Source organism: Carassius gibelio, chromosome B1, assembly GCF_023724105.1.
Source record: "Carassius gibelio isolate Cgi1373 ecotype wild population from Czech Republic chromosome B1, carGib1.2-hapl.c, whole genome shotgun sequence".
Lineage (NCBI taxonomy): Eukaryota > Metazoa > Chordata > Actinopteri > Cypriniformes > Cyprinidae > Carassius > Carassius gibelio.
The window spans coordinates 2,805,057-2,832,670 of NC_068396.1; the positions used below are offsets into that span (position 1 = coordinate 2,805,057).

The 27,614-nt window shown below is 35.4% G+C and overlaps 1 protein-coding gene across 21 annotated transcripts in view; it reads left to right on the forward strand.

Annotated features, from left to right (window-relative positions):
- Positions 1 to 1,212: 1,212 nt before the first annotated feature.
- The window catches only part of LOC127948714 (protein SON), a 31,115-nt gene continuing 4,713 nt past the window's right edge, over positions 1,213 to 27,614 (forward strand). For 3 of the 21 annotated variants that reach the window (XR_008152170.1, XM_052545343.1, XM_052545353.1), the window contains exons 1-9: positions 1,213 to 1,353; positions 2,058 to 2,140; positions 2,220 to 2,379; positions 2,644 to 4,088; positions 5,352 to 5,734; positions 5,810 to 5,941; positions 6,762 to 6,980; positions 7,049 to 7,159; positions 8,487 to 8,603. Coding sequence is in view for 13 of the 21 variants with exons in the window: in XM_052545343.1 (XP_052401303.1) it covers positions 1,271 to 1,353; positions 2,058 to 2,140; positions 2,220 to 2,379; positions 2,644 to 4,088; positions 5,352 to 5,734; positions 5,810 to 5,941; positions 6,762 to 6,980; positions 7,049 to 7,159; positions 8,487 to 8,603 (2,733 nt within the window). In the remaining 8 variants the exon portion in view is untranslated. The other 18 variants (XR_008152171.1, XM_052545345.1, XM_052545354.1 and 15 more) reach the window with 14 other exon arrangements.

The window sequence follows — 27,614 nt, forward strand, 5'->3', positions numbered from 1 at the left end:
ATGCAAGTTAGGCAGGATTGTGTTGTGATGTTAATTATGGCATGTGAGTTAAGCATGAACTATGTGAAAGATTAGAGAACATAATTCCCATATTTTTCTGAAAACAAGAAGGGCAAATAATTTGCACTGATTAATAATAATAATAAAAAGATTCATTAAAAATTACTAAAAAAGAAAACTTCATAAAGTAAGTTATCTCTGCTGCCTGTCTCAGGTGAGGTTGGCTGAGTGGTCATCAACCAAGCATTTATTCAACAAAAGGAAATACATTTAACAATTTGTGATAACATAATGTTCATTTCATAAAGGCTGGAGTACTGTGGGAAACACAAGTGAAATAGAAATTAAAATTGTCTTCCCTCACAAGCTGAAGTTTTGAAATATGTACGTTCCCCACCAACCAATTTTCAAGCGCAGTGGGTGCACCGAGCAAACTTACTCAAATCTTACTGAAACAAACAGTAGATGGGTCTCGGTTTAGATTGGGGATGAAAGAAAGAAACATAAGGATGACACAAATATATAGTTTATGTAAAACCTGTAATTATTTATTCAGCAATCGGCGCTAAAACATCACCTGTACCGAACATTTTTGTGTAAGGAATATGGTTAGTCGACGTTATTTTTATTTTATTTGTTTCCACATTCACATTAATCTTGTACTTCACATGTCTTTTTACTGTTAAATTTTTACTGATTTTTATAAGACTAATTGTAACATTTAAGTAATATTAAGAGATGAACACCTACTGGACAAAAACAAACAAACAAAAAAACTATAAATAATAAAAACCTTACTGGACTGAAGCAAGTTAATTAGATTTACTTGATTAAGATATAGCAGAATTGCATCTTACCTTTTGGCCACATAAAAACATTATCAGCTTTAGAGGGTTAATTGAACATCAGAACTGAGGTAACATGGCACTACCTATAATAAGATAAAAGTACATTCCACATTGATTTAGTAGCTATAAATAATAATAGTTTTCCATTATTATAATCACGTTACTTTAGCGTTTATCGCGTGATGTCGATCCCTCGATTATATCTGGTATGAAATTATGTTTAATAGACGAGAGAAAACAAGAAACACAAAGCGGCTAAAATTTATATTGTTATTTCTCGTTTAAATGTACAATACAATAACTGTTTTTAATTTCAAATTTGCCGCCTTCGCTATTTTTGCCGCGCTCGCTGTGGTGACCGGAAGAAGAAGCTGGCTGAGGAATTCTGGGATAGTGGCGGACCCAACAACACTTCTACTGTGATGGCGACCAATATCGAGCAGATTTTCAGGGATTTTGTAATGAATAAGATTAAAGAAATCGAAGATGAAACTCAAGAAACCAGGTACAATCACCGATCTTTTCCTTGTGACTTAAAAGATCGCGTTTTATCAGTAACGTTATTTCCGCTGTAGCCGGTTAGCCAAACATTAGCGCTAATGATCAATGAATACAAACACTACTGCACTGCAGTAAAAACAGCGTTTATAACGTTACATGCTACGATTCTGTTGTGACTGGATTTTGTATGTATTAATTATTATTATTTTTTTTTTTTTGTTCGCTGTCGTTGTTTGTTGCCATGTGTTAGTTGCTAAGCAGAAAATGCTACAAGTAACGTTACTACAGTACAGTAAGAGAAAGATGGCAATACTATTCTTTGACACACACACACAGACACACATATATATAGTTTTTTATTTTTTTTTTTGGTTATTTTTCATCACATGTGAAGCAGATTTAATTGGATAATTCACCTAAAATTCCAGAAAAATATACATTTGTTAATGTTATTAACCAAACAGTTGATGGTAGCCATTGACTTGTATAGTAGGGGGAAACAATATGGAAGTTAATGACTACCGCTGATTATTTTTATAGGTTTATGGAAATCAAAATGATTTTAGTGGGTACTATGGTCAATATACAACTATGAATTAAGTGCGTTTTTCCAAAGGTCACTTGTACACTGTAGGCGCTAGAAACATGATATGAATCACAAAATATATATATTTTTTTAAATGAATCATACAATGTTTTTTCATTCAGTGTTGCAGATGAGCCACAGTCTCAACTTATGACGGAGACGAGAGAAGATGGACTTAAGGAAGAAAAAATGAACACACCAACAGGTTATTCATCGATTCTTCTGTTGTCTGTGTGTTTTCTGACATGTATTCTGTCATTGATAAGTCTTTGTCTTCATTGCAGATAAAGTCACGCATACTGACCCCCAAGATAACCATGATAAAGAGGACACCAGCACTAAACACAGGAAGAGTAAAAAGCACAAAAAACACAAAAGCAAAAAGAAGAAAAAGAAACACAAAGAAGGAAAAGACAGCAGCTCCGACAAAGAGACTCAAGAAAGGTGCGATTACAAAAGACAAATAAAGTCAGCATAACCACATTGAATTGATGTCACTTTGTGTTCTAGAAGTTAGGTTTAAAATATGTGTGAAGTTTATTGGATAAATGTAACTTTTGATCATTTATACCATTGGATCAATTGGTTAAACAGCAACTGGGGTCTTTCAAATGGATAAAAAAAAATGAAAGTAATTAATCTCAGTGGGTCAGAATTGAATTTTATTTGGACTCTTGTGGTTAATCACAATGTCTTTTTTTTTTAAAGTGGAAAGAAAAAGAAAAGAAAGAAAAAGAAAAAAAGCAAAGATACAGATAAAGTTAAACGGTCTGGCTCTCGATCCGAAAGCTCTTCAGCATCGGTTTCTGAATCCGAGTCCGAATTGAAACCTTCAAGTGAAAATACAAAGTCCTCTTCAGCAGCTCAGAGTTCGCAGACTAAGCCTCAGGAGTTGCCTGACATCATCCCCAAGATGGAGAATTCGGTCCACAAACACAGAGACAATGAAAAGCCCAAGGAGAAGAAAAAAAGTTCTAGCAGGAGATCTAAAAGTAAAGAGAGCTCCAGAGGAAGACGATCCAGATCAAGATCACCCAGTCGGAAATCCGAACGCAGGTCGAGATCCCCAAACCGACAACGGAGATCAAAGTCTAGAAAGAGATCTCCTCAACGGAGCGACCGAAGTAGATCGAGGTCCAGGTCTCATTCTGTCAGAAGAGGCAAGCGTTCAAGATCCAGGCGAACTAGATCAAGGTCTGTTGTAATCTTAAAGAGGAACAGAAAGTCTACATCGAAATCTAAGTCTCGCTCGCCACAGCGTAGACGCCGTTCAAGGAGTAAGTCTCAAAGCAGAACGAAACCTTCGAAGTCAAGGTCCGTTTCGAAGTCAAGGACTGATTTGAAACCAGAAACGGAGTCAGATCCAATGGATGGAAACAGAATGCAAACAGATGTGTCTCAAGACGCAACCGAGGATAGAAAAAGTCCAACAGTGGCTGTAAACTCTGAAACGGCATCCAACATCTCCAACGCGGCTGGCTTTAAAGGATCTTGGCGGCCAGTTCCTTTCTTGGCAGAGCCGTCTGAGACCAAGTCTTCCCAAAAGTGCGTTACACCCGAGATGCCTTTGGCAGTGACCAATGTATCAGAAGAACCTTCGACGTTCTCCAACGCTGCGCCAAAAGATTCACAGTGTGCCGCCAACACTGAGAAGAAAGAAACCAACTCAGATCCAAATTTAACATCGCCGTCCAAATCTCCCAGTCACGAGACATCCTCACGATCCAAAGCCGCATCGACGTCGCCATCGAAAGAGGCGAGGAAATCCCGGTCGTCTTCACGAAAGTCTCGGTCGCCCTCCGAAAGGAAATCGCACAAGTCTCGAGCGAGGAGCAAGCGCTCGAAATCGCGGTCGCCTAAGAAGAAAAAAAAGTCGAGATCTCGTTCGCGCAGCCGTCGGAGGAAATCCCGAACCCCGGACAGAAGCAGACGGTCGAAATCGAGAAAGAGGTCGCGCTCGCGTTCGAAGAGGAGATCCCGATCCCGCTCCGGCTCGCGCTGGGGAAGAGGTTTCGGAAGCCGGGCGCTGAACCAGCGGGATCGATGGAAACGGGAACCCAGTCGATCTCCGGTCCTCATTCTCCGTAAGAAAAGATCAGCGTCTGGGACTCGACGTAGCACCAGCAAGACGCCTCCACGTCTTACAGAACTTGGTATGAAGAAATTCAATGTTCTTTTCTTTGCTTTTACAATACAAGTCAAAAGTTTGGAATTATTATATTTTGCTTTTAGAAAGATTTCTCTTCTGCTACCCAATCAGTCAAAACATTACAATTGTGAAATATTCCTGGAGCACAAAACCAAGTCTCAACCAGTCTTCATTTTTCTTTCCATTCATATACGGTTTGTTAATATACGAGACTCTTTAGCTGAGATGCAACTATTTGAAAATCTGGAATCTGAGGGTGCAAAAAAAATCACCTTTAAAGTTGTCCAAATGAATTCTTATAAATGTATGATACTAATCAAAAATGAATGTCTGATATATTTATAGTAGGACATTTACAAAATATCTTCATGGAGCATGATCTTTACTTAATATCCTAATGACTTTGGGCATAAAAGAAAAATCATAAATTTTGACCCATACAATATATTTTTGGTTATTGACACACATTAATCCAGCAATTTAAGACCGCTTCTGTGCTCCAGGGACATATATTTAGTAAAATGTAATTTATTTCTGTGATGCTCCGCTGTATTTTCAGCATCATTCCTCCAGTCTTCAGTGTCACATGATCTTCAGAAATCATGAAAATATGATGTTTTGTTGATTGATATCAATGTTGAAAACAGTTGTGTTGTCGAGTACATCTCATTTTACTTTTCAGGATTATTTTTTTACATTTAAATCAAATTAAATGTCTTTACTGTCACTTTTGATCAATTTAATGCATCCTTGCTGAATACATGTATTTGTTTCATAAAAAGATAATATGCTGATTTTCAGCTCTTAAAAAGTTTCTTATAATTTTCATAATAAGAAAATAATGAAAACGTATTATGAATGTTCTGCTGCTTAGTAAAAACTGACACCATAAAATAATAAACTTAACAATTAAACTCTAATAAACTGGGATGCATTGAATTGATAAAAAGTGACAGTAAATACATATATAAAATATTTCTATTCAAAATAAATGCTGTTGTTTTGAACGTTCTGTTCATCCAAAAAAAAAAAAAAAAAAGATCTGAAGATCATGTGACACTGAAGACTGGAGTAATGATGCTGAAAACTGGCAAGAATAAATAACATTTTACTATATATTCACATAGAAAATAGTTTATTTCACATTTTTTTACCGCATTTTTGATCCAATAAAAGCAGCCTTGGCGAGCAGAAGAAAAAAATAGTTTGGACCGTTCTGTATATAGCATTGGTCTTCTCTTAATCTTATTTCTTCTGTTTTTCTCAGATAAGGAGCAGTTGCTGGAAATAGCTAAGGCTAATGCTGCGGCTATGTGTGCCAAGGCCGGCGTGCCGATCCCAGAGAGTCTCAGGCCCAGATCTATTCTTCAGATGCCCTTGCAAACCTCAAATCCCTCGTCCTTGTCTCTACAGTTGCCAGTGATGTCAAGCATGACGATGAACGCTGCTATGGCTAGCATGACTGCGGCCACTATGACCGCTGCTTTGTCCAGCATGGGTGCTTTGGCGTCCCTTCCACAGATGGCTCCGTTACCGACGATCGTCAACAAGCCGCCATCTTCATCCACACCAAATCTCGCCAGCATCGAAGAAGCCAAAAAGAAAGTAACGAAACAGGCGAACAGCTTCAGCATTAAAGAGCTAACCGAGGTAAGGCTTGTGCATGTCTCTGCACTTCGGTGTTTCTCGATCGCCATTGAATCGACACTTTATCCGATCCTTCAGAGATGCAAGAAGATCGCCGAGAGTAAGGAAGAGATGGCCATCGCAAAACCTCACGTGTCGGACGATGAAGAGGATGAACGGCTGATCGGAGCTTCCCTTAAGGAGAATAAGGGCATCGCGTTCAGTCTCGGCGTAAGTCTCACGCTTTTTTGCTTCTCTGTTACTGTTCTTCATACTCGAGTTTAGCGGGTCGCTGTAATAATAATTATAAACATCAATTTTACATTGAATTATGCAGCTTGCTGGTTTGAGCCGTTTTGTCATAGCACTTGAATATCATTGCTCCTTTGTTGGTTTTGATTGCTTCCATTGTCATCATTTGGATAAAAACGTCTGCTAAATGACTAAATATAATATCTGTTTTTTATTCTGCAAATCATATATGCTGTGATGCCGAAATTAACTTAAAATTTTTTAATTTTAACAAAAAAAAAATATTGCATTTGCATTTTGTTTGTTTTATCTTTTATTTATTTAGAAAAAATAGTATAGAATTGTAATATATTTCTATAGACATGAATTTTGTCAAATTATGAGCAGGCTTTTACGTCTTAAAATTTTTTTTTATTCTTTATTTTTTGAAAAAAGTATATCGGATTTTAATTGTTCAGATTAAACATGATTTTTAATAATGTATTGGTCAATATTGGATTTTTTATTTTATTTTAATATTTTTTTTTTTTTTTAAATTATGCTTGCATTTAGAATTCCTTTGCCATAAGGATTTTTTTTTTTATCAGTATTTGCTGATATTGCATATTTGATTGTGTATGCGATATATATATATAAATGTGTGTGTGTGTGTGTGTGTATGCTTCTTTATTCTCATCTAAGTTAAAGAAATATTTTAATAACTTTAAATGTATTTGATTAAATTAATTAAACCAAGTAAAACAATATTGTACAGAATTTTAATATTGCCGTGTTTCCCATCTGGCCTCTCTTTCTTCAGAGCACCTCCATAAAGCCGGGCGTCCGAACCGAAGCGGTGTTTGCGAAGGAGTTCCCAGTGTCCTCCGGCTCCCAGCACAGGAAGAAGGAGGCCGATGGTGCTTATGGAGAATGGGTGCCGGTCGAAAAGAAAGTAGAAAAGCCATCTGCATCGAGTTCTTCTGGGACCGAGGAAACCAGCAAGAACAGTGATAGTGTCTTTCCCGAAGCACCTTCTCAGGTAAGTGATGAAAATGCATCAGATTGGTCTGAAATAAGCATTTTGTTCAGCTTGTCTTTGGTTTCTAGCCTGTGGACATCACTTTGGCCGTCAGCGAGAGAGCGGTCGCTCAGAAGAGACTGGCGGAAAACCCTTTCGACATCAATGCCATGTGTATGCTGAATCGGGCTCAAGAGCAAGTACGTTTGAGAAGCTTATGGGTTATATTTGACATATTCTGCTACTACTGGGAAGAAAAATACAACTCCGAAAATATATATAAAAAAAAGGCTCTTCCAAAATTTTCATAATTTTTAAATTATTTAAATTGTAAATACAAGATTATAACCTTATATTAAAAATTTGAAATTTTGCCTTGACTAAATGATTGATTTAGCTTATAAAATTACTAAAACTCGAATCTAAGTTGATAAAAATAAAACGTAAACTTAGATTAAAAACTGAAATTATAAAAAAGGCATTCAAAAATATTCATGAATATTATAATAGCGTTTAAGCAATATGAAACAAATATTAGATGAGCTAAATGAGTATTGACATACTAAAATGACAACAACAACAAAAAAGTACATACCAAAATTAGCAAAAACCAATATGAAACTGAAACCTAATTAAAAAAATATTAATTCTATAAAAGTACCTTATTTTCGGCCTATAAGTCTTTTTTTCATAGTTTGGCTGGTCGTGCGACTTATAGTCAGGTGCGACTTATTTATAAAAATTAATTTGATGTGAACCAAGAGAAAACATTACCGTCTCCAGCCTCGAGAGGGCACTCTATGCTGCTCAGTTCTCCTGTAGCCTACCAAAGAAAACATAGAGCGCCCTCTCGTGGCTGTAGACGGTAATGTTTTCTCTTAGTTCTAAATAAATGCGACTTATAGTTCAGTATGACTTATATATGTTTTTTTCCTCGTCATGACGTATTTTTGGACTGATGCGACTTATACTCAGGTGCGACATATAGTCCGAAAAATACGGTATATGAATAATAATAAAATGTGTCCCTGGAGCACAGAAGCAGTCTGAAGTCTCGGGTATATTTGTAGCAATAGACAACAATACATTGTATGGGTCTCTTTTATGCCATCAATCATTAGGATATTAATTAAAGATCATGTTCCATGAAGATATTTTTTATGTTTCCTACCATAAATATATCAAAACTTTTTGATTAGTAATATGCATTGCTAAGAACTTCAATTGGACAACTTTAAAGATGATTTTTTTTCAATAATTAGATTTTTCTGCTCCCTCAGATTCCAGATTTTTAAATATTTTTCTCCAAACAAACCACAGATCAATGGAAAGATGATTTATTCAGCTTCAGATGATGTATAAATCTCAATTTTGAAAATGTTGACCGGTTTTGTGTCACGTGTAACACTGTAATGTGTTGCCGTCATCCGTTTTAAACGCGTCTTGGCACGTTCGAAGATCTCCATGTGAACTGCACAGATTCAGCTTGGGTTGGAGACTCTTATGTGTGTTAACTGTGGTTCACAGGTTGATGCATGGGCCCAGTCCAACACCATCCCCGGCCTCTTCACAGGCTCCACCGGCGCTCAGGTGCTCTCGTCCGATGAGCTCTCAAACAGCGGCACGCAGGCCTGGATTAAGAAGGTACAGCCATGAATCGACGGCACCACTCGTACTATGATGTTGGACATATTTATTGTGCTTGACGGTTTGTGTTCTGCATCATATTTGTGTGTTAAATTCCCAAGATTCAAAGTAGACGTCATTTCCTCATGCAAGTTGGCATAGTACAGTCAGACCCTTTTGACGACTTGTGCTCAATTGAGATTCACACTCTTCTGACATGCGCCCACGTCACACACGGAGGGTAAAATCGATCCTGAAACGCTCCAAATACTCACTTATAAACTCGTATAGATAAGAAATGTCATCTGTGATTGCTTTGCCAATTGGTGTACCCATCCGAGTACCCATTCATGAAATAAGCATTGATTTTGCACTGAAGATGACATCAGGGTGTCCAAGGAAAGTCTTGTTTCCATTTGTTTTACTGACGTCAGCTGAAAGAAAGAGAAAGTGCAGATATTTGACCTGATCGCCACATTTTGAGTCTCTCTGATGAGGTTGAACAGGTACACCACTTGTGCAGGGTCACGCAGATGCAATGATGTACTCACTGTACTCCTATAAAAGTGTCTTTTGAGAGGGGATGTCTCTCTCCGCCCCCTCCTCTGATTGACCAATGGGGAGAGACCTACACATCAGGATCTGAAATCTGATTGGATGAGCACACCTGTGACCACATACTTAGACTATAGTTAGATTCATGATGTGGTTTAATTTTGTACACTATTATTTAAAAATATGGGGTCAGTAAGATATATTAAAAAAAAGAGGCAGAGGCTGAATTTATTTGATAAAATATACATTAAAAATGGTGAAATATTATTTAAATTTAAAATAGCTGTTTTTATGTGAATCTGCAGTAAAATGTAATTTATTTCTGTTATCAAAGCTGTATATTCAACATCATGACTCCAGTCTTCAGTGTTTACTTCAGAAATTATGCTTATATGCCGTTCAAGAAACATTTCTGATTATCAATGTTGAAAACTGTTTTTATACTTTTGTCAAAAAGAACCGCATTTATTTGAAAGCTTGTTGTTTGTTAAAAAAAATTTAATTGAAATTTAAAAAATGGCATAAGCAGATAGCAAAATTACAAAATATTTTACAAAAAACTGCATTCAAAATATTCATAAATACTATAATAGTGTATATATATATATATATATATATATATATATATATATATATATATATATATATATATATATATAAAACACATATTTTTTTTATTGCCTTGACAAAAAAAAAAAAGTAAAAAAAGTAGAATAGGCTAAAGATATATACAAATATTTAAAAATGACAAAAGCATATAACAAAATGACTTAAATTAAATGTATAAAAAATAAAGGCTCTTTCAACAAATTGACTTGAATATTATAATAGTATCTATATAATATAAAGCAAATATTAAATTTATTTTATTAAGCAGAATTAAGCATCCTTAATAAACCTAATAGTTCCTGACCCCAAATATTGAACAGCAGTGTAGTGATTTCATTGAAAATTAGTGTTCCTGTCATATTATTATTATTATTAAAGCGATAAATCACTTGGAGTAGTTTGGAAAAGTTTTTAGACCCTTCTTAACGTATAAACCTTATTAAATGTACACAGCACGACCCTTTTAATTTAGCAGAGAGCTGTATTCTGTCCTGACGTCTTTGGCTGCTGACCGCTGTGTAATGCAAACCTTAAAAACATTAAGACGCTAGCAAGCAAAATGCCATGCTTTACTCTCTATACCGAGACACCAAACATTCACACAACCAAATACAGCTCGGACAGTCTCACAGAAATGGCCAACTTTGTCTAGATACGACGAGGGGATGTTTGGAGCTCACTCTTGAGTTTGAGAGCGGGGTCCAAACACAGAAGACTCACGGTTTTTAGTCTTAAATGTGATTGGCGTGTCAAAAGGGCCTGGTCATGCACTAACTGTGGGATTTGGCACCCAGTGGGTGCGAGGTTCAGGCCCATTGCTCGGGATGATGCTGGGTTTGGGACATAGGATGGACGAGGGGTGGGGGCTCACAGTTTGACCTGTGAACTCTCACCCCTCTGTATGGAAACTTGTTGCAGGGTCAGTCCTTGTAGCTGCCTCTTTGCCATGGTCACAGTCAGGCCCCTTCTATTCACGTCAGATGCTCGGCCGGTGATGGGGGCCTAGGTACGTACGTCCTCCAGCACCCTTCCTTCTATTCATGTGGATTTGTGTGTGAACTGATGCATTTCTGCCTTGTCCTCCTGTTTGTGTGTTTGTTTGCACTGAACTGACTCAGAGCCCCTGAGATCTGTTCAGGACGGGGATCATGCTTCGCCTGCTGAAGGCTCGCAAATTATTACTCATGTGTGATGGAAAATACACACTGGTGGTCAAAAGATAGGAATTGTTTTTGGAAAGAAGCATCTTCTGCTCATTGAGCATGTGTTTATTTGATTGAAAATATTGGGGAAAATGTGATATATTTTTACTGTTTAAAATAGCTGTTGTAAATGTGAGTAGCTGTTAAACTGTGATTTATTTCTGCAATGCACCGCTGTATTTCCAGTGTCACAAGATCCTCAGAAATCATTCTAATATTTGTTGCTCGAGAAACATTTCTGTTAAAAAAACAAACAAACATGCGATACATTTTATTTAAAAAAGTTCTTTGATGAATAGAAAGTTCAAAGGAACATAATTTAGAATCTTTTGTAACATGTCTCTTCACTGTCACTTTTGAGATAATTCAATGCATCCTTTATTGATAAAAGTAATTTTAGATAAACATACTAAAAATCGGTTTCTGCATAAATATGGAGCAGCAAAAAAAAAATCATTTTAAAACAACATTTGAGAAATGTCTCGTGCATCAAATACCAGAATGATTTCTGAAGATCATGTGACACTGAAGACTGGAGGAATGATGCTTAAAATAATACAGCTGAGCATCACAGAAATAAATTACACTTTAACATGCATTCACTTAAAAAACAGCTGTTTTAAATTAAAATAATATTTCACAAATATTGCCATTTTTAGTTAATTTTTAATCAAATAAATGAAGCCTCGGTGAGCAGAAGAGACTTTATTTAAAAACACTAAAAATGTAAATATTCCAAACTTTTGGCCGGTATTGTGTATTTATTTATTTATTTCTATTCGTCCTTGTTTAGTCATTTAGACCTACAGCAGGTGAGAAATAAAGGACTCCGTATTTAAACATTTTCCATATTCTTGAAATCGTTAAAACAGAAGGCTGTTCTATCTAATATCTAATGATAATTAAAACGTCTCTAGTGTCCGAGCTTCACCGAATGAGCCGTTCTCTCACTACTTCCTGTTTCTCTTGGTTTGCCTCTTTCTTTCTCTCTCTCTGTCTGGATCTGTCCCGTTCCACTCAGGACCAGTTCCTTCGGGCGGCACCGGTCTCGGGCGGGATGGGGGAGTTACTGATGAGGAAGATGGGATGGAGGTCAGGGGAGGGTTTGGGGAAGCACAGGGAAGGAACGGTGGAGCCCATCATCATAGACTTCAAAACCGACCGCAAGGGTAAGAACGAGACCGTGCAGGAATCACCAAATCACACGGACACCACTGAGATCATAGTGCTGATGTCTCATCTACACAGGCCTCGTCGCCGAAGGAGAAAAAACCCAGAAATCTGGCAACATCGTTGTGATGAAGGATCTTCTAGGTGAGTGTTTTTGATCAAGTAACGGTTAGAATAACTTCCAGATGAACTCTAACTGGATTTCCAGAACCTTTACTTTCACTGTTCCTCAGCGGTGGAATGATTTCTTAAGTTATTACTTCGGCTCTCAGTCATTGCATTATATGTTTGGATCATTTCGATCTCATCTTACTAAGACATGTTATTGGAGATATAGAGCGACGACAAAAAAAAAAATAAAAAAAAAAATGCATGGTTCACCATCCAAACCCTAGCCGAATCTACACTCCAGCGGGTTCGTGTTATCATGTTTGTCCTGCAGGGAAGCATCCGGTGTCTGCTCTGATGGAGATGTGCAATAAGAAGAAGTGGCCCCAGCCTGAGTTTGTGATGGTGCACCACAGCGGACCGGACCACCGCAAGAACTTCCTCTTCAAGGTTAGTGATGCATTTCAAATATTCCAAATGATGTAAAGCACACTGAAATAAAACCAGGAGTTTTGTTGTGAATGTAGACATTGGGATATTATCATTGAAACTACAGCTGCACAATATGTACTGCAATGTTTAGATTTTCTGCTATATGGAAAAATGACAATAATGTTTACTATATGAATATTTGGAGATAATTATTGTAGGGGAGTGCACTTACACAGAAAATAAATAGCTTTTTACTCTTTATTTTCTGAGTGTGAATCTTTCCTTTAGGGCTAAACAATTTAGTAAAACTTTGAGCTTTCACACTGAATGTAACAATAAAATGAGTTTAAAATCTCTGAGAAATCATAGGTGACATTCCATTTGTTCCCATTGTTTTATAATCCCATATTTTCAATGATTTTTATTGTTAATAATATCATTAAAATTATTTTATTAAAGCAAGTATTGTTGGTAATAAAAATCATAATTGGATAAATTATTTGTAAATATCTCCCAGTCATCATTGTATTACTTTTTAATATTTATTACAAATAAATAATTAGTAAAATAATGCACACTAATCTTAAAATGAGAAGTATATTTTCAATATATGTGACACTGGAGCACAAAAAAAGTCATAAGGGTAAATTTTTCGAAATTGAGATTTTGTGCATCATTTGGAAGCTGAATAAATCATCTTTCCATTAATGCATGGTTTAAGATCTGGAATCTGAGGGTGCAAAAAAAAAAATCTAAATATTGAGAAAATCATCTTAAGATTTGTCCAAATGAATTCTTAGCAATGCATATTACTAATCAGAAATTAAGTTTTTATATATTTACGGTAAGAAATGTACTAAATATCTTCATTGAACATTATCTTAATATCCTAATAATTTCTGGCATAACAGAATAATCTATCATTTTCACCCATACAAAGTTTTTTTTTTTTTTTTTTTTGGCTATTGCTACAAGTATTTTTAGCAAATGCTTTTGTGCTCCGGAGTCACACATTACTATGGTAATAATACTATTTCATTGCAAAAAAACAAAAACAAGCTATAATTTCCTTTTAAAGTAAAACTATAAATTAAACTACAATGTTCACCAAGTATTTATATTTATTTTGGCAAAAAAAAAACACTCCAAGCTTATCTTTATTGACTACAGCTGCGTTGGCACATGCTTTCTGACTTGAATACATACCGCATCCCTTAAAAAAAGATTGTAATTTTGTGATCTGTTAATGCTAAAGAATTGTTTTTGACGTTATGGATTTAGGGCTGAATGCACAGATGTGTTGTTTGCTGTCAGTCAGTCGTGTGTGTGTGTGTGTGTGTGTTCATCAGGTGATGGTGAACGGATGTGATTATCAGCCTCAGACGGCGAGTCCCAATAAGAAGCATGCCAAGGCGATGGCGGCGACCGTGGCTCTACAGGCGATGGGAGAGGTGGCTGGAGACGGAGTTCACACGGGCCCCGTCTTCACCGCTGCCACCAGCACATGACACGCCCCCGTCAGCACATGACACGCCCCCATCCGCACATGACACGCCCCCATCCGCACATGACACGCCCCCCATCAGCACATGACACGCCCCCATCAGCTCGCCTCATGTTTCCGTTAAAGCAATATCACTGGGATAATGCATATCTGTTAATACTTTTGTAATTTTAGTTCGTTTTCTCCAACCACGTCCTTCTTTTTTTGGTAAAGCAAAGGCCTTTGATACACCGGTGAGACAGAGACATCGTATTTGACTTGGCTTGAACCGTGAAGGTTTGTTTTTGATGCATTCGACTGAACGGCGTCATCGTTTTAAACTTGTAAATGTTTCATGCATGCTGTAAAATTGTTTTATCTTTATAAATGTGTTTTTTTTTTTGTTTTTTTTTCTGAAGGCTTGTTGCTGGCAGAGAACATGTTTTTGTGACGAAACAATAAATGGGAAATCTTGTCACTGGAAAATGATGCTCTTTATTGTGTCTGGACATTTTCACATGCACTGTTTAGATAAGTGACATCATCATTTACGTTCGCTTTCACGTCACGCCAAGGTTAAGTAGCTTTGTACAAAATATGGAAAACTCAGGTCATCAGTTTTTAGTGTTAAATTCATACAAACTGAGAAAAAAAGGCATGTTCCTAATTTTCATTTTTAGCAAAAACGTAGTTTATACTCCAGGTTTTAAAAAGCCTTAATTCACCCTTCCACAAATGAGGCCTTAAATTAGAGCAGAAAGTCTTCAATTCATTAATTAACAGCATTAAATGTTGCTATATATATATATATATATTGCTCTATATTTTTGTTTTCCAATACAAACATGAAAATATTCTTAAGTCAAGATTATTTACTTGCCATGCAAATGTAAAATGACTTTAAATTTTTTTTTAAAAAATGTCACATTAGTAGATCTACACCGGCTTTGATTTTACTCATATTTTGCCTTATACTTTAATGATCAGGTACAAAAAAAGAAATGAAAAATTAATTTCATATTAAAAAAAAAAACACAAACTATCCCTATTTCAGTCTGTTTTTACGAGAAAATATGAGCTTCGTTATTAAAATTATGGCAGAGCTCTTTCTGAAACCTGACAAAAAAAAAAAAAAAAACTTGTTCTCAAGTTTTAAAACTATGAATAGATGAAGAAAGTAGATTTATAGGGTATATAAATCTATTAAGCTATCAAGATAAAGCATCAAATAGTATTAAGAACTGTAAATAAACAGCAGTGCATAACAGCTAGAAATACATCATATTTTGTTGAACAACTTGCAGATTTCACAGAATCAGCTGTTTGCCTGGAAATATCTGAGAGTTGAATCCTTTCAATGGTTTTCTCTCGACGACTCAGATTCTTCCAGACACCAGTAATAAAGCCAGGACCACGGCGGTAACGAGCAGAACCGTGCTGATGAGACCGATGCGGATCCAGGGAATCTGACCTGAGATTAAACACACAAACCTCAGACTGATCTGCTGCTGTTTGGAGAGCTTGTGACCTTTGACCTTTTAAAAGACTCGACTCAGAAAAAAGCATCTAATGCAACAATATGTAAATAATATCTAGATACCACACACACACTAATGTGTTCATTATGCATGGACTACCTCACAAACTATGTTAATAATTTATACATGACTCCTTAAAATGCATAAATGTGTTTTGAGCGTTATTATTATTCAAGTAAAACAAACAAACTGAGTTCTTACCAGAATCAGAGTCTGTCTCGGTGACCGACGGCGTATCTTTCATCACAACAAATAGAGTTGAAAGAGAAAAACACAGACTACATGTTATTAAAACAACAAAATAATACTACATTAATAACTGAAACGATTAAAAAGTACAACAGAATTATTAAAAAATGAACTAAAATTAAAACAGAAATTGGGAGTGGGGAAAAACAGTTTAAAATATAAGAAAAACTTTAATAAAATCTCAGGGATTTATAACATTTATAAATGACATTTATTAAACAGATAGTTCCAGTCCTTGATTCTGATTGGTCAATGCTGTTGTAAAGTACAGCTACATTGTTTGGTGGAAGAATAGTGTTTTTAGCAGCATTCTTTTTTATTAAATGACTCTCTGAAAGCATAAATGTGTCTCAGTGTTTATTAAAGCAATAATAAAGAGTTTATAACAGCTAAGGGATGTTGTTAGGTATGACGCAAAGTGGAGTTGTTATAAATTCACTGTATACTACGGCTTCACAAGGATTATTGCTTTTATAAAACGGTTATTCCATATACGCAGTAATGATTTACAATATTAAAAAGCTAATAAAAAGTGTAATGATATTAATAAAAACAGTGTTCTTCCACCAAACAATGTAGCTCCTCAGAAACGGTTGTGGTTCCGATTAAGTGGTTGCCGAGCAACACACAGACGTAAACAAAAGTGTTTGTTACTTTGTAGCACACTTTACAACAGCCAATCAGAATCCAGGACCAGAACTATCTGCTTTATTAGTATTATTACTACTACAGTCAAACAGAAATAAACACAATTCTGACCAGAACCGATGTCTGTGTCTGGAATCGCTTCATCTGTTGTCACTAAAATCAGAGTAGAAATAGAAACTCTGAGAAATAATAATACAGTAAATAATTGTAAAACTAAATATATAGATAATACCTACAGTAGATAGAATCGATGCCTGTCTGTGGGACTGATATATCCGTCGTCACTAGAAGTAGAGTAGAAAAAAAAGAAAGAATCTGAGACTACAATGAATAAAACTGTTAAATAATATATAATAATAAAATGAAATATAAAAATGATAACACCCAGATAACAAAACATGCATAAACTTACCAGAATGTGTGACTGTCTCAGTGACTGACGGATCTGTCATCGCCAGAAATAGAGCTGACAAAGAAACACAGATGAAACAAAGATTAGATGAATTAATTAATTAGATTAATTCCCCTGGAACACACATACTGGTAAAAAAAAATATATATATATAGCCTGATTGCACTGTAAGTCACTATGGATAAAATTGTCTACTAAATGCATAAATGTAATTTAAATGTATATGGTTTATGAGGACACGTGTGTATAATGGCATGGGTACTACAACGTGAACTGAGTTGGTGTAGGTTTGTAAAGTATAAAAAACAATAGGCAAGTATGTGTGTGTGTGTGTGTGGCCCTGAGGGGCATCAGCAGTACAGTACCTCCATCTCTCTCAGTGTATGTCAGTGTTGACACGGAGCTGCTGCTTTCAGTCTGAGCCCAAACCGTCTGAGTCTGAGAGAGAGACGCTGTGCTGCTCCACACCTCTGAAGAGAGAGAGTGAGAGAGAGAGTGTGTGTGAGAGAGAGAGAGAGAGAGAGAGAGAGAGAGTTAGGGAGAGAGAGGGAGAGAGATAAACTGTTAAAAATTGCTGTAAAAAACGGACAAATTTCGACAGTAACATACTGTTTTTCATTAAAACAGTGCATTCTGGGTAATATTCATCATTTTCGAGAAGTTAGCTATAGCTGCTGCTATATATCGTAAATTAACAACGTTCAAAGTCGACACTCAGCGGCTGTGTTTCAAATCACACCCTACACCCTCATTCACTATTCCCTACACGAGTTTACTAATATATTCCACCTGATAGAGAGAATTAACACTAATGAGTGAATTCAGACACTGATCAACAGCTGCTGTTAATGAGTAGAATCACTGAAGAAAAGAGAAACAAGACAAACACATGAAATACAACTGACTTCAGCCACAGCCTTAGATGAAATAAACTGAAGATTTAAACAATCAACAAACAGCTTTACCAGCTTCACTCATTATTAACCAGACTGACTTTATTTCTGTCAGATCAGAGATCAGAGATCAAACGATCTTACTGAGAATTACAGAGATTTAGATGATAATGTTACTGTTTCGTTTGACGTCACCATTGTGGAAATCAGTGTTTGCTTTAGTTGGGCTCCTGACCCTTGACTTTTGTACTTAAAATTTGATATCATTGCTATATTTGTATCTTTATAGTACATCTGTAACAGCAATATTAATTTTGATGGTCAAGTGATAATGGCTGTTTCTGTCTGGCATGATCTACTAGACTGACTTAAAGTGTTGCTATAGAAATCAAATATTAATTTGGTCTTGAAACATGTGAGAGATTACACAATATTTTTGTTTCTTCAATTTTATAAGATTGAACAGTGTGTGATAACCAGAACATATGGATTTAACGACAGTTTGAGTTTTAAATATTTTGGGCAGCAGTGTACACAACACTCAAAGAGAGACATCGACAATACGCATATGAATCTCAACAATGGTGACAATCAAAAGGTTCATGATGCAATGCATGCTGGGTACCGTGCATTGCGGCATGAATAAATTATGGCGCTGAATGGTTCACTTATTTTCTTGAATTCTTATGTGCTTATAATTTAGCTTTTGTCTTAAGTTTTAGTAGCATGTTTTGTGATGTTCAGAACTTATCTGTTTATTATTTTGTGGATTGTCACCATTGTTGTGATTCATACGCTGATTCTTGATGTCTCTGTCTAAATTTCAGCAAAGGGTTTTTTTTTATGAGTGAAATTTTCTTAAAGATTTTAGATGAAGAAAAAACAGCATGAAACATAATGTAACAGTAATAAACTGTAATTAATTTACAGGAAACAAACTGTAGAAAAACAGTTATTTACTGGCACCCCTGCTGCCAGTAAATAACTGTTTTTCTACAGTTTATTGCCGTAAATTAATGGTTGCCAGCAAAAAAAGTGTTTTTCAACAGTTTGTTGCCGTTAAGTCAAGGAAAAACAGTAATATACTGTAAAATGTAAATGTAAGATTTACCAAATGAAAAAAAAAAATTAACTAAAATATTTGTGAACATCCATAGAAAAAAATGTATGCAAAGTCACACACTGATAATGAGAGTAAATACTGAACTCAACTGTATTAATGTGTGTTTGCACAAGAGAGATCTGTTAGTTTAATGTAGTTTTGTTGTTCACCATTTTGCTGGAGAGTAGCGCCTGTGCTTCAGTCAATGATGAGACACAAATTCTGATCTTTTGCTTCTTTATATAAAGACAGTAAATGTGGAGCTGCTGATACAGTGGTGATCTCTGTGTTAAGAACTTTAGCACAAACATGTGTGCTATAGCTGACAATGAAATGCAGTGATTTGAGCAAAAGTCATGTATTTAGTAACTTTACTACTACACATTAAGTGTTTGCAGTTTTATATTAAGAAATATTCCTTCTCAGTGGACTCAAATAAAATAAGTTCATAGTACTAACATCGTAGGAATGCTAGCTTTTAAACTCGAACTGTTTGAAGCAGTGGAGTTAATATCCATGGTAGAATTTACGGTAAAATACTGTAAAAAAAAAAAGAGTGGTACATTAATGGTTGAAAGCTGTAAATTAACAGTACTTTACTGGCACCCCTGCTAATTACTGTTATTTAACGGCACAATTTTTTACAGTAGTACAGTACCTCCATCTCTCTCAGTGTATGTCAGTGTTGGCAAGGAGCTGCTGCTTTCAGTCTGAGCCCAAACCGTCTGAGTCTGAGAGAGAGACGCTGTGCTGCTCCACACCTCTGAAGAGAGAGAGTGAGAGAGAGAGAGAGAGAGAGAGAGAGAGAGATGTGGTATCAAAAATACAGAGATCCTGACAATGAAGAACTCCGCCATCAGTATCACAAAGACTGTACAAACAAACTCTAAGAGTAAAAAAGGAAGAACACACAGAACAATTATTTCAAGCAATGGAGGAGTCAATAAATACCAGTAACTTTTGGAACAGCAGGAACACTGTCTATAGCTTTCTATATAACCCTGATGGAATCAGAAGTTAAATGTCTCCTCTTTGCAGATGATATATATATAAATGACTCTGAATGCATAAATCTGTCTTATTGTTTATTAGTCAAACAGAAACAAAACACATACCAGAGCCGCTTTCTGTGTCTGTGACAGGTGTATCCATCACTAGAAGAGGATTGAATGAGAGAAAAAGCGTAAAATTACTAAAACCAATAAATAATTATATGCAATACATAATACAAATATAATATTATACAGATAACTTTATTTGAATTGTGACATTTATGTATTGCTTTTGTTGTACTGTCTCATACTGTTTTAAACATCTGTATCAATGTTTAAATTTTTGTATAAAAATGATTACAGAAAAGATATCTGTTGTAAAAGTGACAAAAATAAATATATATATTAAAATATATAAGAAATGACTAAAATGTAAACAAAATTCCAAAATTCGAATTTTCTTTACTGTTAAACAATATATATATAAATATAAATATATATAGATAGATATATATATATATATATATATATATATATATAGATATAGATATAGATATAGATATAGACATATATATATATATATACAGTATTGTTCAAAATAATAGCAGTACAATGTGACTAACCAGAATAATCAAGGTTTTTAGTATATTTTTTATTGCTACGTGGCAAACAAGTTACCAGTAGGTTCAGTAGATTGTCAGAAAACAAACAAGACCCATCATTCATGATATGCACGCTCTTAAGGCTGTGCAATTGGGCAATTAGTTGAAAGGGGTGTGTTCAAAAAAATAGCAGTGTCTACCTTTGACTGTACAAACTCAAAACTATTTTGTACAAACATTTTTTTTTTCTGGGATTTAGCAATCCTGTGAATCACTAAACTAATATTTAGTTGTATGACCACAGTTTTTTAAAACTGCTTGACATCTGTGTGGCATGGAGTCAACCAACTTGTGGCACCTCTCAGCTGTTATTCCACTCCATGATTCTTTAACAACATTCCACAATTCATTCACATTTCTTGGTTTTGCTTCAGAAACAGCATTTTTGATATCACCCCACAAGTTCTCAATTGGATTAAGGTCTGGAGATTGGGCTGGCCACTCCATAACATTAATTTTGTTGGTTTGGAACCAAGACTTTGCCCGTTTACTAGTGTGTTTTGGGTCATTGTCTTGTTGAAACAACCATTTCAAGGGCATGTCCTCTTCAGCATAGGGCAACATGACCTCTTCAAGTATTTTAACATATGCAAACTGATCCATGATCCCTGGTATGCGATAAATAGGCCCAACACCATAGTAGGAGAAACATGCCCATATCATGATGCTTGCACCTCCATGCTTCACTGTCTTCACTGTGTACTGTGGCTTGAATTCAGAGTTTGGGGGTCGTCTCACAAACTGCCTGTGGCCCTTGGACCCAAAAAGAACAATTTTACTCTCATCAGTCCACAAAATGTTCCTCCATTTCTCTTTAGGCCAGTTGATGTGTTCTTTGGCAAATTGTAACCTCTTCTGCACATGCCTTTTTTTTAACAGAGGGACTTTGCGGGGGATTCTTGAAAATAGATTAGCTTCACACAGACGTCTTCTAACTGTCACAGTACTTACAGGTAACTCCAGACTGTCTTTGATCATCCTGGAGGTGATCATTGGCTGAGCCTTTGCCATTCTGGTTATTCTTCTATCCATTTTGATGGTTGTCTTCCGTTTTCTTCCACGTCTCTCTGGTTTTGCTCTCCATTTTAAGGCATTGGAGATCATTTTAGCTGAACAGCCTATCATTTTTTGCACCTCTTTATAGGTTTTCCCCTCTCTAATCAACTTTTTAATCAAAGTACGCTGTTCTTCTGAACAATGTCTTGAACGACCCATTTTCCTCAGCTTTCAAATGCATGTTCAACAAGTGTTGGTTTCATCCTTAAATAGGGGCCACCTGATTCACACCTGTTTCTTCACAAAATTGATGACCTCAGTGATTGAATGCCACACTGCTATTTTTTTGAACACACCCCTTTCAACTAATTCAACTAATTGCCCAATTGCACAGCCTTAAGAGCGTGCATATCATGAATGCTGGGTCTCATTTGTTTTCTGAGAATCTACTGAACCTACTGGTAACTTGTTTGCCACGTAGCAATAAAAAAATATACGAAAAACCTTGATTATTCTGGTTAGTCACATTGTACTGCTATTATTTTGAACAATACTGTATATATATATATATATATATATATATATATATATATATATATATATATATATATATATATATATATATATAAATTAATTAATATGTACATATCATATTTGGGGTACTGCCCTTATGTTATATTTATTTAAAATAAAATAATTTTACTGCAATTTATATTGTAATTAGAGTTGTTCCGATTCCGATACTAGTATCGGAAATATCTCCGATACCACAACAAATTCTGGCATCGGCATCGGCGAGTACATGAACCCATATACCGATCCGATACCATTTTCTTAAAAAATACCTAGTTATGACCGCAAGCTTTGCCTAACTGCTGCACGGTTCTTCTTCGCTGCTCAAAATGCATTGAAAACACAGGAAGTTGTGCTGTGTTGCCACAAGCAACCCCTGTTTAGAGCAGCGAAGAAGAAATGAAAACGCGTTAGCAGCCCTGATCTATATATGACTGGATCACTCATCACATTCTAAACTGCCAAAAGACAGTGAAGCCGCTTCTATATTATAGATCAGTGGTTAGCAGTATGTCTCTGTAGTACCGGTAGTTACAGACTCTCAAGTATATTCAGTACCGGCAGCTGCGTTCAGTCGCTTCCGTGTAAGTCAAAGCGCAGGGCTCCAGACAGTAGCCGAATATATACTAGTGTCTGTGAATATTAAACTGCAAAATACTATTTAAATATTACTCCCGCAAAATCTACATCTCTGTGGGTGACTGGCACAGATGCGCGAGAGCTCGCTGTTTTGTAGTCTCTGCTGTGTGTCATGAGGACACGAACGCATAAACCGTCACTTCATGAGAATTTACCGTTTCATTTGAGAATACTGTCATATCATAAACACAGACACTCAAAGATCTTCATGGCAGCCCATTAAAATAAATGTTTGGTTTACATGAGTAAATTGACAATATATAAAGCTACTGTTGTAGCCTACAGTAATAATAATACATCTCTATAATAATAATAATTATGCCTAGATGGTTGCTTGTTTTTTACTTGTTTTTTACTTGTTAGAGATTATCTGATTAATAGATCTTTTTTTATATTCCTAGACTTATTTGTTGCAGTTTTTTTATACAGTTATATTGTAAAACTTAAATACCTTTTTTAGTTTGCGGTGTTAGATTTTTGGCTGCATTTGAAGTTCTTTTTTGCATAAGAAAATAAATAATACTGTCAAATTCATGTTAGATAATAAAAATACTGTAATAAATACAGTAGTTCACCATGTATTTGTTCATGTTTTATTGAGGGATCTGTCTGAAGCACACCATAAAAAAATTCTAGCAATTTACACAGGGCTAGTAGTATATACAGCTGTATATACAGATACACACCCAGGTATCGGATCAGTACTCGGTATCGGCCGATACCCTGAGCCCAGGTATCGGAATCGGTATCGGGAAGAGAAAAAGGGTATCGGAACATCTCTAATAAACATCAATTTTACATTGGATTATGCAGCTTGCTGGTTTGAGCTGTTTTGTCATAGCACTTGAATATCATTGCTCCTTTGTTGGTTTTGATTGCTTCCATTGTTATCATTTGGATAAAAGCGTCTGCTAAATGACTAAATATAATATCTGTTTTTTTTTTTATGCTGCAAATCATATATGCTGTGATGCCGAAATTAACTTAAAATTTTTTAATTTTAACAAAAAAAAAATATTGCATTTGCATTTTGTTTGTTTTATCTTTTATTTATTTAGACAAAATAGTATAGAATTGTAATATATTTCTATAGACATGAATTTTGTCAAATTATGAGCAGGCTTTTACGTCTTAAATTTTTTTTTATTCTTTATTTTTTGAAAAAAGTATATCGGATTTTAATTGTTCAGATTAAACATGATTTTTAATAATCTATTGGTCAATATTGGATTTTTTATTTTATTTTAATATTTAATTTTTTTTTTTTATTATGCTTGCATTTAGAATTCCTTTGCCATAAGGATTTTTTTTTATCAGTATTTGCTGATATTGCATATTTGATTGTGTATGCGATATATATATAAATGTGTGTGTGTGTGTGTATGCTTCTTTATTCTCATCTAAGTTAAAGAAATATTTTAATAACTCTGTTAAATGTATTTGATTAAATTAATTAAACCAAGTAAAACAATATTGTACAGAATTTTAATATTGCTGTGTTTCCCATCTGGCCTCTCTCTCTTCAGAGCACCTCCATAAAGCCGGGCGTCCGAACCGAAGCGGTGTTTGCGAAGGAGTTCCCAGTGTCCTCCGGCTCCCAGCACAGGAAGAAGGAGGCCGATGGTGCTTATGGAGAATGGGTGCCGGTCGAAAAGAAAGTAGAAAAGCCATCTGCATCAAGTTCTTCTGGGACCGAGGAAACCAGCAAGAACAGTGATAGTGTCTTTCCCGAAGCACCTTCTCAGGTAAGTGATGAAAATGCATCAGATTGGTCTCAAATAAGCATTTTGTTCAGCTTGTCTTTGGTTTCTAGCCTGTGGACATCACTTTGGCCGTTAGCGAGAGAGCGGTCGCTCAGAAGAGACTGGCGGAAAACCCTTTCGACATCAATGCCATGTGTATGCTGAATCGGGCTCAAGAGCAAGTACGTTTGAGAAGCTTATGGGTTATATTTGACATATTCTGCTACTACTGGGAAGAAAAATACAACTCCGAAAATATATATAAAAAAAGGCTTTTCCAAAATTTTCATAGTTTTTAAATTATTTAAATTGTAAATACTAGATTATAACCTCAAATTAAAAATTTGAAATTTTGCCTTGACTAAATGATTGATTTAGCTTATAAAATTACTAAAACTCGAATCTAAGTTGATAAAAATAAAACGTAAACTTAGATTAAAATGTAAACTGAAATTATAAAAAAAGGCATTCAAAAATATTCATGAATATTATAATAGCGTTTAAGCGATATGAAACAAATATTAGATGAGCTAAATGAGTATTGACATACTAAAATGACAACAACAACAAAAAAAGTACATACCAAAATTAGCAAAAACCAATATGAAACTGAAACCTAATTAAAAAAATATTAATTCTATAAAACTACCATATTTTCGGCCTATAAGTCTTTTTTTCATAGTTTGGCTGGTCGTGCGACTTATAGTCAGGTGCGACTTATTAATAAAAATTAATTTGACGTGAACCAAGAGAAAACATTACTGTCTCCAGCCTCGAGAGGGCGCTCTATGCTGCTCAGTTCTCCTGTAGCCTCTCGTGGCTGTAGACGGTAATGTTTTCTCTTGGTTCTAAATAAATGCGACTTATAGTTCAGTATGACTTGTATATGTTTTTTTCCTCGTCATGATGTATTTTTGGACTGATGCGACTTATACTCAGGTGCGACTTATAGTCCGAAAAATACGGTATATGAATAATAATAAAATGTGTCCCTGGAGCACAGAAGCAGTCTGAAGTCTCGGGTATATTTGTAGCAATAGACAACAATACATTGTATGGGTCTCTTTTATGCCAATAATCATTAGGATATTAATTAAAGATCATGTTCCATGAAGATATTTTGTATGTTTCCTACCATAAATATATCAAAACTTTTTGATTAGTAATATGCATTGCTAAGAACTTCAATTGGACAACTTTAAAGATGATTTTTTTTCAATAATTAGATTTTTCTGCTCCCTCAGATTCCAGATTTTCAAATATTTTTCTCCAAACAAACCACAGATCAATGGAAAGATGATTTATTCAGCTTCAGATGATGTATAAATCTCAATTTTGAAAATGTTGACTGGTTTTGTGTCACGTGTAACACTGTAATGTGTTGCCGTCATCCGTTTTAAACGCGTCTTGGCACATGTTCAAAGATCTCCATGTGAACCGCACAGATTCAGCTTGGGTTGGAGACTCTTATGCGTGTTAACTGTGGTTCACAGGTTGATGCATGGGCCCAGTCCAACACCATCCCCGGCCTCTTCACAGGCTCCACCGGCGCTCAGGTGCTCTCGTCCGATGAGCTCTCAAACAGCGGCACGCAGGCCTGGATTAAGAAGGTACAGCCATGAATCGACGGCACCACTCGTACTATGATGTTGGACATATTTATTGTGCTTGACGGTTTGTGTTCTGCATCATATTTGTGTGTTAAATTCCCAAGATTCAAAGTAGACGTCATTTCCTCATGCAAGTTGGCGTAGTACAGTCAGACCCTTTTGACGACTTGTGCTCAATTGAGATTCACACTCTTCTGACATGCGGACACGTCACACGGAGGGTAAAATCGATCCTGAAACGCTCCAAACACTCACTTATAAACTCGTATAGATAAGAAATGTCATCTGTGATTGCTTCGCCAATTGGTGTACCCATCCGAGTACCCATTCATGAAATAAGCATTGATTTTGCACTGAAGATGACATCAGGGTGTCCAAGGAAAGTCTTGTTTCCATTTGTTTTACTGACGTCAGCTGAAAGAAAGAGAAAGTGCAGATATTTGACCTGATCGCCATGTTTTGAGTCTCTCTGATGAGGTTGAACAGGTACACCACTTGTGCAGGGTCACGCAGATGCAATGATGTACTCACTGTACTCCTCTAAAAGTGTCTTTTGAGAGGGGATGTCTCTCTCCGCCCCCTCCTCTGATTGACCAATGAGGAGAGACCTATACATCAGGATCTGAAATCTGATTGGATGAGCACACCTGTGACCACACACTTACAGACTATAGTTAGATTCATGATGTGGTTTAATTTTGTACACTATTATTTAAAAATATGGGGTCAGTAAGATGTATAAAAAAAAGAGGCCGAGGCTAAATTTATTTGATAATATATACATTAAAAATGGTGAAATATTATTTAAATTTAAAATAGCTGTTTTTATGTGAACCTGCAGTAAAATGTAATTTATTTCTGTGATCAAAGCTGTATATTTAACATCATGACTCCAGTCTTCAGTGTTTACTTCAGAAATTATGCTTATATGCCGTTCAAGAAACATTTCTGATTATTATCAAAGTTGAAAACTGTTTTTATACTTTTGTCAACTTTTGTGTTTTATTCTTTGATGTACTGAAAGCTCGAAAAGAACAGCATTTATTTGAAAGCTTGTTGTTTGTTAAAAAAAATTTAATTGAAATTTAAAAAATGGCATAAGCAGATAGCAAAATTACAAAAATTTTACAAAAAATGGCATTCAAAATATTCATAAATACTATAATAGTGTGTATATATATATATATATATATATATATATATATATATATATATATATATATATATATAACATTTTTTTTTTTGTCATGCCTTGACAAAAAAAAAAAGTAAAAAAAGTAGAATAGGCTAAAGATATATGCAAATATTTAAAAATGACAAAAGCATATAACAAAATGACTAAAATAAAATTTATAAAAATAAAGGCTCTCTCATCAAATTGACTTGAATATTATAATAGTATCTATATAATGTA